Below are 16528 nucleotides of genomic sequence, written 5' to 3' on the forward strand. Positions count from 1 at the left end.
CCCTCAGCCTCTTGGCTCCCATTTCTCCCTCTATCTCATCCTAATTCAGGCTGGGAGAAGAGTCAGGGAGGGGACTTTAGCCTGGTCTGAGCCATCTGTCACTGACTGCCCATCACCCTCCACATAAATGCCCCAGGAACAGCGCATCCTGAGGGGTCATCTCAGGAGGCCGTTTTCTAGGCCTGGCTCTGAGAAGGCACTCAGCTTTATTCACAAATCTCTGCAGGCTGCTTTTCCAGCAGGCTTCCCTGGCTCAGGAACCTCTGGTGTCTCGAGACCTTAGTGTTCAGGTCTAGGTTTCAGAGCCTTAGTCTGTTCGATGCCATCTGGAAGCACCTCTGTGCATCTTCCCTCCCCCAGGTGCTTCTGGTCAGAGATGCTTCTTTTAGGTGCCCGTAGTGGGAAATAGTAGAAAAGGAAGCTGCAAAGAAGCTGGCACTGTTATGGTCAGCAGGTGGAAGGCGCTGCTGTGATCTCCTAGGGCCCTGGGACCTCCCAGAACAGCTGGGCATAGAAGGGGCCACCAGAACAGCCCGAGGTCCCCCTTGGCTTCTTAAATATACTCTGATTCCCAAGAGAGGCCCAGATCCCAGCTTTCTTTCCTGCACCCTCTAGCCCACTGACCTTAGCTCTGTGTACCCCTGACCCAGCCCTGCAGCCCACAGCCCCGAGCTCGAGCCTCCGGGCCTCATGCCGGGCCTGGCAGCAGCCTCAACTTCATCACAACGTGTGAAATGACGGTCACCCATTGCCTTGAGCTTGCTGTCTGCTGGGCTGGGGGTTCCATTTCTGAAACCACCTCTACTCACTCCCTTGAGCTGGATCCCTGCCAGGCTTGCGGAAGTCTCCTCACCATCAGGGCTCCTCCCTGGCCAGACAGAGTCCCTCCTGCTGCCACAGTGTCCCCCAGTGACCCTCTCTGCCTCCTCATGGCCAGTCTGGGTGTGGCCTCACACCCTGACCCATGCACTTCAGCCATTTCGCGCCAGAAAGGGTGGCTGAAGTAACCCCTCATCCTGTTACTCCTTCACAACCACCGCCATCCCTGGCAGAAAGGGTGGGAGAGAGGCAGGTCTGGGTGGGGAGAGCAGTGTATCTCCAGAGGGACAGTGGCACCATACCACCTCTGCCGAGGCAGTACCCATGTGGATGGGGCGAAAGGAGCCAAGTCTGGGCTGGGGGACAGGACACCTACTAGATTGTCTGGTTCCTGCCCCTGAGGGGCCATGAGGATGTAGCCACGGGCCTCAGCTTCCCTCTATGACCACAGCCTCAGACCAAATGAGCTCAGAATCCAACATTCCTGGACCCTGGCCACAGCTTGAGCTCCAGGGCCTGCTCCCAAGCTGTCCAGGATGTCTTCATTTCTCTCCTTTCTTCTTCTTGGCCTCATTCTTCTCATCCTCCTCTACCTTGATGGCCACTGTGTCCACACTGTCCTTCTTCTTCTTCTTCTTCTTCTTCTTATCCTCTGTGGGGCAGGGGAAAGAGACCATGTGATGGTGGTGAGACAAGGTCCTGGGGTCTGACTGTCCCGAGGGGAAGAGCCCCAGAACCTCCTACACCCTGCCTTTTCCTTCCTTCTTCCTACCAGGGAATAGGCTCATCGTTCTATTTGCCTCATGCCAACCAATTTCTGTGCTCTGGTCTCCAGGGGCCCCTCCCTGAACCTGCTGTGGTTGGAGCAGAGGAACAGGGTGACTCCAGGCAGCAGGGCTGAGGAACAGTCTGGCATAGCAGGGCTCGAGCCAGGGCCAGCTCACCTCCTGGGACTTCTGTGAGCTCATTGAGGGGTGGCACAGTCTCCAGCTTGTCTGTGTACATCTTGGCTGCCTTTCGCTGCAGGTACCGGGCTTCAATCTCCTTCCGGGTCCGTGGCACACGACAGTTGAAGACACAGCACAGGGTGATGACTGTAGGGAGGACAGAGTAGGCTTGGCTGGGGCTGGGGTTCAGACACCCCAGGAATGGCACCTGCCTTCCTTCAGGCCCGCCCCCATCCACCCACATGTGTCTCACCCACCAAACCCTGGCAGGAGGCTCAGCATCTTGACAAGACCCCTGTGGACCCTATGATGACCAAGGTGGCTTTCCTAAGCAAGGCTGACTTCATGGAGCTGCACAGGCCCCCGTGCTTGGAAGGGCCCCTGGCTAAATTATGTCACTAGTCCTGGTCCTGAGGGTCTTTCTGACTAGACTGAGAGTCACTGGAGGGTAAGGCAGAGGTCTGCACCATGACTTAAGCCATAGCTTCCTGGGGGCCATCCAGCACTTCCAACCCAGGCCTCTGGGTGTGCAACTTAGCTTCTCCTCCCCATGCTACTGAGAACTGGGCCAAAGCTGCCTCAGTCATGAGAGGACGTGGCTCTGCATGTCCTCCTCAGCCTCCCAGGACATCCCTGGGCTCTCCCTGGCTAGGGCAGGAGCCATGAGAGGGCACAGACCCTGCCCTGGGGCGTTCACCTCAGACGGAGTTATTTCAGGAGTGGTTTTCCGGCTGAGGGCAGCTGCACCCACGCCAGTTGGTCCAGGGCATGGAGCTGGCCTGTCTAGTGATGGGCAGGGCAGGTCAGGGTTGCCAGGACCTGGCTGGACTGAGTTTATTTTTCTAAGGCCCCCACAGCCTGACCACCTTGGCCCCAGTCCTAGGGGAGGGGATGGAGCTGGTTCCTATTATAAATCAGATGACCAGACATAAGTTCCTGGCAGACTCCTGGGGGCAGAAAGGCCCAAGGAGGATGAGCTAGGTCTATTTTGGGGAAGATGGATCAGATCTATGTACCCTGGACTGGAGTACCTTCTGGGGTCATTTTATGCAACCAAGGCAGAACCCCTTCAGACAAATATTGTGGTCCCACTAGGTCTCACCCAGGCTCAGAATAAAAGAAAAAAAAATCAATGAATGAATGAATGAATGGGATGATCTCAAAGCCTTTGCTTCTGGGAACAGGACTGGACTCTAGAGTGAATGAATTGGGGAGCCAACAGCATCCGGGCACACACTTGGAGGAGGGTGCTGCACAAGGCCCCAGCTGTAGATCTGACTGTCTGGGGGTGGACCTGAGTAGACAGCAGGTCTTATCCAAGAAGCTGGGTCCTGGATTTCTCCAGAACCTGTGTCCATGCCTAAGACCCAAAGCTGGTACCCAATCCTAATCCTTTTGGTTTAGGCCACCTCTTCTAGCCACCCACCAGGAACCTCCTTGGGACCATGCCCACTCAGGCTCCATGTAAGCTGGTCCTAGGCCCTGGGAGGCTGGGGCTTCCAAAGGCGCTCAGTGGGCAGCTGATGGCAGCCAGAGCAGGGTTCAAACACCGCCCCTCACTTCAGGCCTGCCCCACACAGCCTGGCCTGGTTGCTTCTCTTCAAAGAAGCGAGACACAAAGAGCTTTGGGTCAAGTTCCAGGGCCCAGGCAGAGGCTTGGGATATAAGTCCCTGGGTCTGGAGGAGACCTCCAGGGGCACCCCATCTAGCCCCATCCCCTTTTCCTGCAGGGCTTTGAGGGCGACGCTCCAATAACAGCTGCACCACGTAGGCCCAAGCAGACTGGGAAGCAGGAAAAATGTCTCCCCCCAGGAGAGGGAGCTGTGTTATCCCCACTGCCTGGATCCGGCAATGGAAGGTAACAAGTGCTGCCTGCTGCTCAGGCGTCTTGGGACTATCCCTTACCCTTTCTAGGAAATGGGGTTAGAGGTGGTCTGTGTGGTTGACGTCCGAGTGCTGCTTGGGGTCTGACACTGCAGTTTTCTCATGTGGCCCCAGCGCCTTTGCTGTGTCTTGAGGCCCACAGTGCTCTCCCTGCTGCTCCCTAGACCTGCATCCTAGGCTGTGCCCGTGGCTCCTGTAGGGCAGATGACCTCCCGGCCCTGCAGCGGGACGTTTCCCTCTCTGGACACCTGGCTGAGGTTGCAGGCACACCTGTCTGTCTGTGGGGCCTCCACGAAGATGCCTGACTGGTTCTCAGCCGCGGCTGGGAACAAAGCACAGGCTCTTGCTCAGATGGGGGGCGGGGATTTTCTGCAGGGCAGATATTTTCTCTTGGGATGGCACTTCTGGTGCCAGGAGAAGCACATGCAAATCAGATGTCATGTGTTCCTTGGAGCCCCTCACATCTGGGTGGGCTCTCTGTCGACCACCCAGCTTTCTGGGGCTCCCCATCCCGGGACAGCTCCGGCTGGGGCTAAGTGCAGCTTTCGCCTCCCCACCCAGGTTGCACTCAGCAAATGTCCAGTTGGGGTCATTTGAGACCCTGCGTGAGGCTGCATTTCCTCCAGTCTCTGCTTACAGTATTCCCTCTGCCCAGAATGCCTTTCCAGCCTCCCTTCCTGCAAAACCCCATCCACCCTCCCACCGGTCTGCAGCACAGAGGACCCTCCTCTGTGACGCCTTTGCAGGGGAGTGGGCTGCTTCTCCCTTTACTGCCTGCATTCCCCCACACTCTGCTTTTGCCTCGTGGGAACCTCGGTCAGACTGTTTTGTGCCATGGCAGCCTCCCCACTCGGCCTCTGTCTCCTGTGTCTTTCTGTCCCCTTCCCCACCTCCAGACCTCCACCCTGAAGGGAGGGCTAAGGGGAGCAGGCCAAGCCCATTTCTGCTGTGACTTTGCATCAAGAAGCTCCCAGAGCCCAGGAAAGGAATGGGTTTCCTGCTTTTAATTGAGGCGGGTGTGAGTCATTCCCGGAAAATGGTATTTGACAAGGCAGGGATCGAAGCCTGGGAGCTACATCTGCTGGGCGTCTGGGGAGCCTCTAGCGGAGGATGGCCTTTTTGGGGCCCCTGGGTGTGGGCCTTTAAGCTGGCCAAACTGCAGGAAAAGCGTCAGGAGGCCAGCCATAGGGAAAAGTGACACGTCCTCGTCCTGGTCCTCAGTTCAGTGGAGTTCCCTGTAATTACCATAATTGCCATGTGGCTACCTCCCTGGGTCCGGCAGAACACTTCAGGTCACCACCGGCCTGTCAGCCCTCCACAGGGAGTTTGTGAGGATCAGGAGGTGCCAGAAACCACTGTGGGTCTCCTGCGGGTGCCTGGCCTACTTGCACTGCCCGGAATTGCTGCTCCGAGCCCTCTGGGGGGCAGGCGGTGCTGCGTTCCCACTGCAGTGTGGCGGAGAGGGAAGGGAACAGCTACTCACTGATGGACAACACGAACAGTGAAAAGATGCCCACCACGTGCCACAGGCGCATGTCCCAGAACACCACTGTCTCCTTGGTCAGCGGGGGCGGCTTGGGCTTGGGCGGGGCCGTGCTGGGCTGTGGGTCAGGAGAGAGGGGAGTGAGTTAGGCAGAGGCCAGCGGGTTGGAACCTGCTGAGAAGGGCCCAGATCTCAGCAAACACTCAGCCCAAGCATATCAGAATCTCCTAGAATCAACTCTCTTAAGCATGCACTACCAACACCCTAGACCTAGGAAAGTTCCAGATTTAGAGCAAGAGAACTGAGCAGAGCCAGGGATTTGAAGTGGGAGGGTGGCTGATGCTTGGGGAAACCAAGACCTGTAGGAGCAAACATGGATGGCTTGTCCTGGCCAGGTTCAAGACTCCTACGAACACATCCTCCTACTCCAGTCCTGGGCTCCACCCAGGCGGATGGGGTCTCAGGACCAAGGCCAGAGACAAGGTGAGGCCTGGGGGGTGCTGGTTGACTGGCTTTGCTCTCACATCTCCCCAGTGAGGGTGAGGTGTGGAGCTAGGAGTCAGGGCCTCATAGTTCTGTCAGCTGGCCTAGACCCCTGCCAGGTGGCCTCCTTTGGCCGCCTATCCTACTAGGAGTCACTCTCTGAACAGAAGACTGCCGGAGTGTCCACAGGACAGGCACTGAATAAATAAAAGGCCTGCAGTGCTGCGGCGACACCTGGAGGCCAAAAGGCAGAATCGTGGCTGTAGCAAGCCTGAATAGAGCAGAGCCAGACACTCCCACTTTCCAGGGGGATGTGACCCTGCCCTGGGGGACTGAAGGGATAGGACACTGCCTCAGGGTCTAGAGGACACAGTCCTGCCCCAGGTCTGAGAGGACACAGCCCTGCTCCTGGGTGTCTAGGGGACAGAGTTCTGCCCAGGTCTGAGGGGAGACAACCCTGCTCCTGCCTGTCTAGGGGACATGATCCTGGCCCTGGGTGTCTAGGGGACATGGTCCTGCCCTGGGTGTCTAGGGGACATGGTCCTGCCCTGAGTGTCTAGGGGACATGGTCCTGCCCTGGGTGTCTAGGGGACATGGCCCTGCCATGGGTATCTGGGGACATGGTCCTGCCCTGGGTGTCTAGGGGACACAGTCCTCCCTAGGTCTGAAGGGACATGGACCCACAGTGTGGAATTTGAGTAGATCTGTCCCTGACCAGAGATGGATATGACCCCATGTCTGTCACTTAGTGTGGCTGAGGGGTAGGGAGAGGGATCTGTCCTCTGAGGGAGAGAGAACCCTGGGGCATATGAGCGAGATGATTACCAAATAAGGACAGACACGAGTAGTCCCTTCTGGTTGTCTGAGAAGAAGGGCAACCTGCAGTTCGACCATCCAGTCCTTCTTCCCCAGGTCCATAAACATGGATTAGGCATCTGTCATGAGCCAGGTGCTTCTTCATCTAGTGCATGCCACCCTTCAGCGTGGGTTGCAGAACTCAAGAGAGGATCAGCAACCTGTCCTAGGTAACCCAGAGGATCTGTGGTCTGGGATTGGTACCTGATTCTCAGGCTCTTTTCTCCTTGCCAGGGTGAGCTATTGACAAGATGACACCATTCCTCAGTACTGTCCCCTGGATATATGTGAGGGGTCAGACATGTATATAAAGTTGGGGAACATGTGTGAGGTTGGGCACACGTGTGGTTGGCGTGCATGTGGGTGTGGTCAGGGACATGTCTGTGCCATTAGGGTTAGGGGCTTGGTGGTGGCAGTTGCCCTAATTCTAAGGCCCAATGTGTTGGCCTGACTGGTTGTATGACTGGAAGACTCTGAGGGCCATGGCAAAGTTCTCAGGTTCTGAGCCAAGGCAGCTCACTTCCTACACATTCTTGCCCCAGCCCTGATGTGGGTGGAGCTGGGCCTACTCTCACTGATAGGGGTCTTGGGTGGACGACAGCAGGTAACAGCCGGTCTTCTCCTCATGGTGGGCCCTGCTGGGGTCTGATTTCTGGAGCATGGAGGCCATCACCTCCTTCAGGACCTCATGGGCTGATGGAGGGTGATGGTGAGCCACACAGGGCTGAGGTGGGTGGTGACATGGCCCCCAGCCCTGCCCATGTCTCTGCTGCTTCCGTGAGGGAAGAGCTAGGGCTTTGCTCAGGCTGTAGGCAGCTGTCAGGCAGATGGCCTCCAAATGCAATTTCCTGTGATGAACTGGAGAAGATGAGTTCCTGGGGGTGAGGGAGAAGGGTCTTTGGCTCAGAACTGACTTAACCCCACTCCCAGCTTTCTGTCTGCACCTAGGCCAGCTCAGTTTCTGTACCCAGGCCTCAGGGCAGCCTGTGAGAGGCCCAAGTATGCCCCACGGGGCTCAAGCAAGCATAGCTCCCCTTACAGGGACACTGGAGCTGACACCTGACTCTAGCCCAGCTTCATGGTCACGCCCTCTGGGCAACAGCAGGGACATACTACATCCGGATTCAGGGCTCTGTCCCTATGTCCCCATCAAACCCTCCAGTTCAGGGCTGTGTCCCCCCATAATGACCTCCCCATGGCTCTGTCCTCCCTACCCCACACTGTCCCCATGCCCCCGCCACTCAGGACTTCCCTGGGCACCTCTAACTGCCTCTGCATTTCTGTTTTCCTGCTCCTTCTGGTCCGCCCCTGCCTGCACAGCCTGCATCCCCTGCTCCTCCCTTGCCTGGGCTCTTGGGCCTTCTCCTTCCGGTCTCACAATCCAGAACTCTAGGTCTGGTCTGCCAGCTCCCTTGTTGGCTCCCCTTTCAGGCTCAGCAGGAGTGGGGTACAAGGGGGTTAGGGAGGCTACAGATGGCCCCACCCTTCCTGGCGCCAGCAAGGCTCTGTCCAACCACCTAGCCATCCTCTCCACCTGCTTCTGTGCTATCTCAGCAGCTCCTCCCACCTCTCCCACTGTGTGCCTGCTTCCAATTTACCCTCCTTTCAACCCAGAACTCATCCTGACTCGTCCCTGAGCAGAAACTTTCTAAAGCTCCCGGTTATCACCAGGGCCAAGTCAGACTCCCCAGTCCCTGGGTCCTGCCCTGCCTGCCCCTCTGGACCTAGTGCTCCACATGGCTTCTCTGTAAAGGGTCTCCTCATCCTGCTGCCCCCACTTTCCAACTTGGAATGCCCTCATCTCTGTCTGAAGGCTATGTCTCCCCCTCTATTAGACAGGGGTCCCTGGAGCATCTCTGGAGATAGAGGCTGTTGCCTCCAGAAGACCCTAAATTCAGGGTCTGGATCTGCTCCATCAGACTAGAGGTCCAGAAAACCCAGGGCTGTGCACCTCCCTGCCGGTGAGACCAAAGGCTGGAGGATGGGGACCCAGGACCCCCCATCAGTCCGGGCAGGGCTGTGTCCCCAGTCAGACTGGGAATCCCTAAAGTCAAGGTGAGTCTCCCCCGTTCAGACTAATGTTCCAGAAATCGGGGACTGTGCCCTTCCATCAGACCAGAAACCCCAAGAGTGGGGCTGAGTCTCTCTCACAGCCTGGCAGGGCTTGGGGCAGGGCTGCATCGCCCAGGAGACTGGATCTCCCAGGGCAAGAGGAAGGGATCAAACAAGCTCCAGATCAGAAAGGCGCCCCCTCTCCCCCAGCGCCCTGCCTGGAGGGTGACAGCCTCCCCAGTCCCTCCGCGCGGCGGCCTCACCTCCACCAGCTGCCCGGCAACCCCCGCGAGGCACACCCCGAGTGCGGCGCCGCCCAGCACCCAGAGGGTCCCCGCGCCCGGCTGCCCCGCCATCTTCGCGCCACCGCGCCGCTTGCGGAGCCCAGGGACGAACGGGCCGGCCGCCGGTCACTGCCCCTGCCAGTCGTCGCTCGGCGGCGGCGAGCTTTGGCCACGGGTAGTGAGCGAGCATCATTTATTCATCCTCAGTGTCAGGTTCCCGCGCCTCCCGCCCCCGCCATCGCTTGGGTGGAGGGCCCGCCCTCTCCCTCCCGGGAGATCGGGCTGCAGGCTCCCCATCCCTGCCCCCAACTTCCGCGCCCCCAGGGACACTGAGATGGGGGTGGGCGGGAGGGAGGACAGGCTGGAGCCAGGTCCCTAATCAACAGGTCCCCCTCCCTTCTGCAAATGGGCCTCAGTTTCTCCATCTGGGACAAGGGAGTGGGGCTGGAATCTGCTGATCTAGAAGGCCCTTCCCATTCTGTCATGCTAGATTTGAAAAATATACTGGATTTGAGTTTGGAGGGGGCAGAGCGGGCAGGTTGCCATGGTGACAGGCGCTCAGGGATGTCCTGGTCTTTCTGGCCTGGCTTCCTGCCCAGAGGCGGCTCTGGTCACCCTGGACACCAGAGCCGGAGAGCAGGAGACGGTATGATCAGAGCTGCCAGCCGGCAGTGTTACGGAGAGTTCCAGAAGAAGCCAGCCTCTTCAGCCCCACAGGACAGAAGTGGGCCGTCCCTGGAGGGGCTGGAAGACCATTTTCTGACCCTGACTGCCCTCAATCTCTGCCCCAGCCCGAACACTGACTCTGACTTCAGTCTAAGCAAGGACCCTGACCTCATGCTGAAGTTGACCCACACTGCACTCTAGCCCTGACCTCATGTTGAGCCTTGACAACTGAGGGACAGAAGGAGGTTCTGAGGAAATGTAGAGATCTGGGGGAGGGGCTGAAGACTTAAGAAGAGGAGTGGGGTGGCCTGGAGTTGGTAGACTCCTCCTCCCCCCTTTCTTTCCTTCCTTCCATTCTTATCCTGCTGCTGAGTGTTGCAGGAAGCAGTCCAGGTGTTGGGCCCCTGGAACCCTTATCACCAGGGACACTGGTGAAGGTCTGTGCAGGCTGGGGATGGCCCAGCAAGGCCTGCCCTGAGAACTGGGGAGACCTTGTGGCTCCAGAGCCCTGTGAGGTTCTGGCCTGGACATGCCATGAATGGGCAAGGACCACAGCAGGCTGCAGCAAGGAGCAGAGGGCCACCTGCGGTCACCAGCCAGTGTCAGGGCCTGGAGATGACAGCCAGACAGGAAAACGAGAGCTGCTGGAGAAGGACGGTGGCCCAGGAGACCCATCGAGGAAACGCTCAACCGTGGGAGGCAAAATCCGGGGATTGAGTGGGCTGGGCCACCCAGTCCTCCCCAGGCATGCCCTGGCCAGGCAAACAGGAACTCTGCTAAAATCCAGATCACTTGTTACAGCACTCCAATCCCCACTTCCTCATGCTGCTGCTCACAGGCCAGGCTAGGGAAAGCCACACTGACCAGACAGGGAGGTCACCCTTGGGACATGGGGTCAGGGAAGCTGGACAGGGTGAGGACTAAGTGAGCCTGTCAGTGACGCATTGAGCAAAGCATTACTCCTCTGTTTGTGTTTCTTATCCATGCAGTGGGGAGGGCAAGACTCCCATGACTGATGTGAGGATGATATGAATTAATGAATATGGGAATGCTGGCTCTCCTTAGCAGGACAGGTAGCACTCTGCTGCTTACAGGCTCCCAATCACAGCTCAGCCAAGGGGAGAGCTATTTCTGTTTTCTGTAAAGTTCATCCATCCATCAAGAAGTAGGGCAAGCCCAATGAATAAATCTGAAAGAAAATACAATCACATGCATCCCCCGGTGTCCCCTGAGATGGCCCCTGCTCTGCGTGGGTTCCACTTCTCTGCAGACTCCTGAACACAGCTGAGATCTCACTGTACACTATTTCTGTGTACTGTACACTGGACTTTTGTACCCAGAACTTTTTTTAACCAACTCAAGTACTCTAGATCCTCCTTGACCCCACCACAGCCAAATACTATCACACGGGCTTCAAAGTCAAACTGATTGAACTTAAATAGCAGGGTGTCCCAAGAGTTTCAGTGCAGTTTTAAGCTTTAATAACCTCAGAAGTATAAAATACAAATGTATAAGAGACACCAGTTAGCCAGGTGCAGTGGCTCATGCCTGTCATCCCAGCACCTTGGGAGGCCGAGGTAGGCGGATCACCTGAGGTCAGGAGTTCGAGACCAGCCTGACCAACATGGAGAAACTCCATCTCTACTAAATACACAAAATTAGCTGGGTGTGGTGGCACATGCCTGTAACCCCAGCTACTCGTGAGGCTGAGGCAGGAGAATCGCTTGAACCTGGGAGGCAGAGGTTGTGGTGAGCTGAGATCGTGCCATTGCACTCCAGCCTGGGCAACAAGAGTGAAACTCTGTCTCAAAAAAAAAAAAAACAAAAACGAAAACAAAAAAACACCATTTGAAAGTTTAAGTTTCCTTTTGTGCCTCTAGAAATTAAAGTCGGCTGAGTGTGGTGGCTCATGCCTGTAATCCTAACACTGGGAAGTTGAGGTGGGAGGAATGCTTGGGATCAGGAGTTTGAGACCAGCCTAAGCAATATAGTGAGACCCCTGTCTTCCTAAAAATAAATAAATAAATAAAAATAAGAAAAGAAAAGAAAAGAAAAAGAAACAGGTCATTCAAAATTCACAAAACTAAAGTAGCATAAAGAATTTAAACAAACTTTCAAAAAAGTTTTTTGGGAAATTTGTAGCTTTATATGTCCTAACTTCTGAAGTTGCTAAAGCTTAAAACTGCACCAAGGTTTCTGGGACATGAGCATACTGACAACTGTGAACCCTCAGGTGGGCTACCTCTCTGAGCTTTAGTCCCTCATCTGTAAAACAGATAAAATTCAGGATCATGGGCCAGGTGCAGTGGCTCACACCTTTGGGAGGCCAAGGTAGGAGGATCATTTGAGCCCAGGAGTTCGAGACCAGCCTGGGCAACATAGCAAAATGCCATCTCTATTTTTTTTAAAAGTCAGTATCATGCACCAGCATATCACAAGCCTTCATTAAATGCTAGTCATTATGATTATTATCACTCTTGTTAAAGGCTGTGTGATACTACACTGTATAAAAACTCAACAAAGACCAGGTGTGGCGGTGGCTCACGCCTGTAATCCCGGCACTTTGGGAGGCTGAGGCGGGTGGATCACGAGGTCAGGAGATCGAGACCATCCTGGCTAACACAGTGAAACCTTGTCTGTACTAAAATACAAAACATTAACCGGTAGCATGTGCCTGTAGTCCCAGCTACTCGGGAGGTTGAGGCAGGAGAATAGCTTGAACCCAGGAGGAGGTGGTTGCAGTGAGCTGAGATCGCGCCACTGCACTCCAGCCTGGGTGACAGAGCAAGACTCCATCTCAAAAAAAAAGAAAAGAAAAGAAAAGAAAAGAAAAAAACCTACCTTGTCGGATCTCTGTCTTATTGTTGGACATTTCCATTGCTTCCAATTCTCCAGTATTAAACACCACGTTAACGCGAACATCCTGAAAGTTAAAGTCGTTTTGAAAACTCTCTCAAACTGTATCTTTTCCTCTGCTCGTACACCAACACAACAATCATCCACACAGAAGTCTTCTGTGATCAAATGTGTGGGTTTTTTCCCTAAATGCCAAGCAGCAGACACCAACTGAGTGCCTTCCAATTCAATTCTGATAGGATCTACCTGGAGATAGTGTCAGATCCCACAGATTGAGGCCTCAGTTCCCAAGACTGCCCACCCAGCCCCAAGACACTAGTCGCCAGTCTGGCCTCTGGAACTTCTGACCAAGCAGCTTCACGTTGGGGTTCCTACAACCCCCTCTTTGGGCTTCATTTGCTGGAGTGGGTCACAAAACTCAGGGAAGCACTGACTTACTTTTACTGGTTTACTGTAAAGGGTATTACAAAGGATACACGTGAAGACATGCATACGGCGAGATACGGAGGAAGGGGTGTGGAGCTTCCATGCCCTCCTGGGCATGCCAGCCAGCCTCCGCATGTTCAGCCATTTGGAAGCCCCCTGAACCCTGTCCTCATGGGGTTTATGGAGGCTTCATGACATCTGCATTCCTTCCTCCCAGAGTATAGGACAGGACCCTCTCTGCGGAGAGTCTTAAGATTCGCAATCAGAAAGGTGTGGGAAGATTAAGGTCCTGGCTTGGGGCAGGTGAAAGCAGGGCAGGAGAAGGTCAGAGAGATTCCATTTCCTGGGGCCTGCCCTGAGGCCCAACACATTATAGCCAAAGACTGTAACAAGGGCAATGGGAGCTATGAGCCAGGAGCTGAGGATGAAAATCAGTACCCAACACCACATGGGTTTTTTTCCCCCCCATCTTTGAGGGACTTTACATCTCTGAGGGCTTTTCAGTAAGGAATTTAAGCTCATAGAGGGTTTATGCCCTGCCTAAGGTCACACAGGAACTATGGCCTCCAACTCAGCCTTTGCCTCCAACCCAGGGCACTGCCCAGTGTCCAGTGCCGTTTCTGCTCTTAGGAGGACCTCATCTTAGGAGGCCCCCACATCCCCCTGCACCCCAAAATCAGTTGGGCCCATCATATCTGGAGTTGGGGAGCTCTGGACTCCAAGTCCCCCAGCCTTGATCCCTGGAAGACAGTGTCCCTCCATACATGGTGCTGTGAATGCTGGCCTGCAGAACCCTGCTGCTCCCTCCTGTACTATTTTTAGCTCCTGTGAGCTTCCTGTAGGGACCCAGTGCAGCCTCCAGGGCCTCTGGATTGGAAGCTATGAGCAAGGCAGGGGGTAGTGCTCAGAGGACCCTGTGGAATGTTCTCTCCTGGAGCCTGAAACTCCAGGGCTTAAGGTTTAGCTCTGGGGAAGCTGGGGGTAGGAAATGGGGACCCCCTAGTCACAAAGCTAGGCTAGGATCCAGGGACTCAGCCTAGGGTAGGGGCGGGAACTGGGCAGCCTAGGCCTGTGCCACAGTAGCTGGGGCCTGCTGGGAGTTGGCTATCCCTGACCTCACTGGCCCCAGGCTCAGCTCAGAATAGCTGTGGGGCTTGGCCAGGCCTGCGCCAGACCTGCGTGTGCTTGAGCATGTGCCTTGTGTACTAAGGCACTGGTGCACTCGGGAATGCGTGTGCATTATGCATGCAGCTTTGTGTGTGGCTGGGTGTGAATCTCGATGGCTCCAGAATCACAGGTGCCATTCACATACGTGTGTGTTACCTGGGGCAGTGTGCAGGTCTGTGTCCCTGCGGATGGGCATACGATCTGCACACACGTGCCTAGGGCCGCCACTAGAATTGTGCAACTTGGAGTCCTTGCCAGTGGGCTCAGTGGTAGATGGGTTCATATGGACTGTGGAATTGTACCTGTGTGCAGTGAGTGTGGGTCGGTGTATACACATCTGTGGTAGGATTGGCCAGGGGCCCTTGGTTGTGTTGCAGGGGACTGAAGGCAGGTGGACTCAGCAGAGGCTGTCCTTTGGGCACTACCAGAGGCCTTACCTGACCCCAAGCCAAGAATGAGCTGGAAGAGAGGCTGGGCAGGTCTTGCCCCATTTAGCAGATAGGAAAACTGGGCTTGCAGTGTCCATGAGGTCACACAGGGAATGGGGGAAGGACTGGCCTGCTGCCCAGAGCTCAGTCAGCCTTCCCATTCCCCTAGATGTGGCTGAACAGGAAGTCTGGACTCTAGGGAGGAAGCCGTGGGAACCCTTCCCTTCCTGCTTGAGCCCAGGCAGCACTGCCTTCCCTCAGCTGCACATGCAGATGATGAGAGTGAGGCCTAGAGACACCTAGCATAAGATCAGATCTGTCCTGCTCAGGGCCCTGCCCCACCTGCCCCTGTCTGTCACAAGCAGTGAGGCCATATGCTCCTCCTGAGGCCATGGCCTCTCTCCAGCCCTTGCCTCCCTCCCAAGCCCCAGGGATGCCTGGTGGCCCATACCCATGCTCTAGGGGACCCACAGATCCTCTAAACCGTGCTCATCCCTGAAGGAGCCCCTTGAACCCACCATACCCCTCCTCTGAGTCCCACATAACCCTGAGAAGGAGGTGCAGGTAAGATATTTCACCAGCAGGGGCACTGAGCCACAGAGAGGCTGCACACTGCCTGTGATCGCACAGTAAGAGGAAGGCAGCACAAGGCCCCATACCAGGTCTCTTTCCAGAATGTTCTGCTACCTCCCACTGCCCCACAGGCACACAGAATCTTGGAGGCCTGTTTAGAACCTGAAGCCTCAGTTCATTCCACCTGCTGGAGTGGTGGCTCTGCCAGGCTGTGCTGTAGACTCAGGGAGCCAAGTGTCCCAGCAGACAGTCCTGCAGGCCATCAGGGCTGTGAAGCGGGGTGGGGGCCAAGGTCCGGAGCCTGGGGGTGGAGGGCATGGGGAGGGAAGGCTTTCCCAGAGGGCCAGAGGGGACACCTCACTCACCAGAGGCCTCCTTTGAGGCAGCCCCCACCCACCAACACAGCAACACCTCTACCAGAGGAGCAGGGCCTTTGGGAGTGGAGTCCCTCAGGCAGCAGGAGGTGCACGAGGGGGCAAGAAAACAAGGCTGAAAAGGGGGAGGCCAGAGCTAGGACGGGCCTTGGCAGTGTGCGGAGGGATGGAGAAGCAGGAAGGGGCGCTTCTGCATGACTGGGACCCAGGAAGAGAGCAATGTGGGGTAAGAGGGTGAGGTTGCTGCGGCCTGCAGTCACTCAGGCAAGGGTCCTAGTCCGGAAACCCTCCAAACCTAGGGTGATGGGCAGCTTGGCAGATGGTACAACTCCCACCTGGCGATAACCCAAGGGAGCCAGGGGATGACCTTGGCAGGCCCCAGGCCCCCATTTACCTCCACTGGGGGGGTCTTCAGCCTGGCAGCAAGGGGGATGCCTCCCACCTCCTCAGTAGGGGGCTGAGTAGGGGGCTGCTGGGCCACCCTTTCTGCTTTTCTACAGCCGTCTTGGACCCTGAGCCTCCTCCTCACTGGGACCTGGGTGCCACTGACAGCAATGGGTGACTAGCCTGGTGGCCAGAGGGGGACCAGGCCGCTGACGGGGACCTTCTGTGTTACAGGTTTCAACTACTTTCCCTCCCGCCCCCCGGGGAGTCTGTCCCAGACCAGTCTTCAGTCACCCTTTCCAAGGTCTCAGGCCTTCGCACAAAACACACCCGGCCGGCTTCATGCTCTGCTAGGCCTGTTCAGACTCAGGAGTGGGGAGGAAAGGGGACTTCCCCAAGGTCGCACAGGAGGGGCGGCCGGCCGTGGACACCCAGCCCAGGAGGCAGCAGGGCGCCTCAGTATACCCCTCTATCGGTTCCACGAACCCACACAGCGCTCCGCGTGTGCCGGCTTCTGTGACTCAGGGCAGACCGGGGAGGTCACGGGGCTGCACCACAGGCTCGCAGAGCGACTGACTGGCGGGGCGAGGTGGTGGAGCGGCGGCGGCCTCAGAGCCTTGCTGGGGAAGCGGGGGTGCGAGAGGCGAGCCTGAGTGTGCGCGTGGGTGCGTAGGGGGCGGAGGGGTCAAGTCTCCCACTTTTCCTCCCCGCGCCGGGTCCCAGGGGCCTCCGCATCCTGGGGGACACCAGAGGGAGACCTCAGGAGAGGCTTGGGGCGGGGGACGGATCAATGCCCCGCGCCACCTCTTCGGTGGCCCGCCCGTGGCCCCTGCAACTCCAGAACAAC

At 56.6% G+C, this 16528-nt stretch overlaps 1 protein-coding gene across 1 annotated transcript; it reads right to left on the bottom strand.

The window, feature by feature from the left end:
• Positions 1-187: 187 nt before the first annotated feature.
• On the bottom strand, positions 188-9034 carry TMIE (transmembrane inner ear). The gene is made up of 4 exons (XM_011939226.1): positions 8787-9034; positions 5134-5251; positions 1764-1913; positions 188-1471 (listed from the first exon to the last, which is right to left on the bottom strand). Exons 1-4 carry the CDS (start codon positions 8877-8879, stop codon positions 1362-1364), a joined length of 471 nt encoding a protein of 156 aa, XP_011794616.1. The 5' UTR covers positions 8880-9034; the 3' UTR covers positions 188-1361.
• Between the last annotated feature and the right edge of the window lie 7494 nt (positions 9035-16528).

This window comes from Colobus angolensis, unplaced genomic scaffold, assembly GCF_000951035.1.
Source record: "Colobus angolensis palliatus isolate OR3802 unplaced genomic scaffold, Cang.pa_1.0 Scaffold18, whole genome shotgun sequence".
NCBI lineage: Eukaryota > Metazoa > Chordata > Mammalia > Primates > Cercopithecidae > Colobus > Colobus angolensis.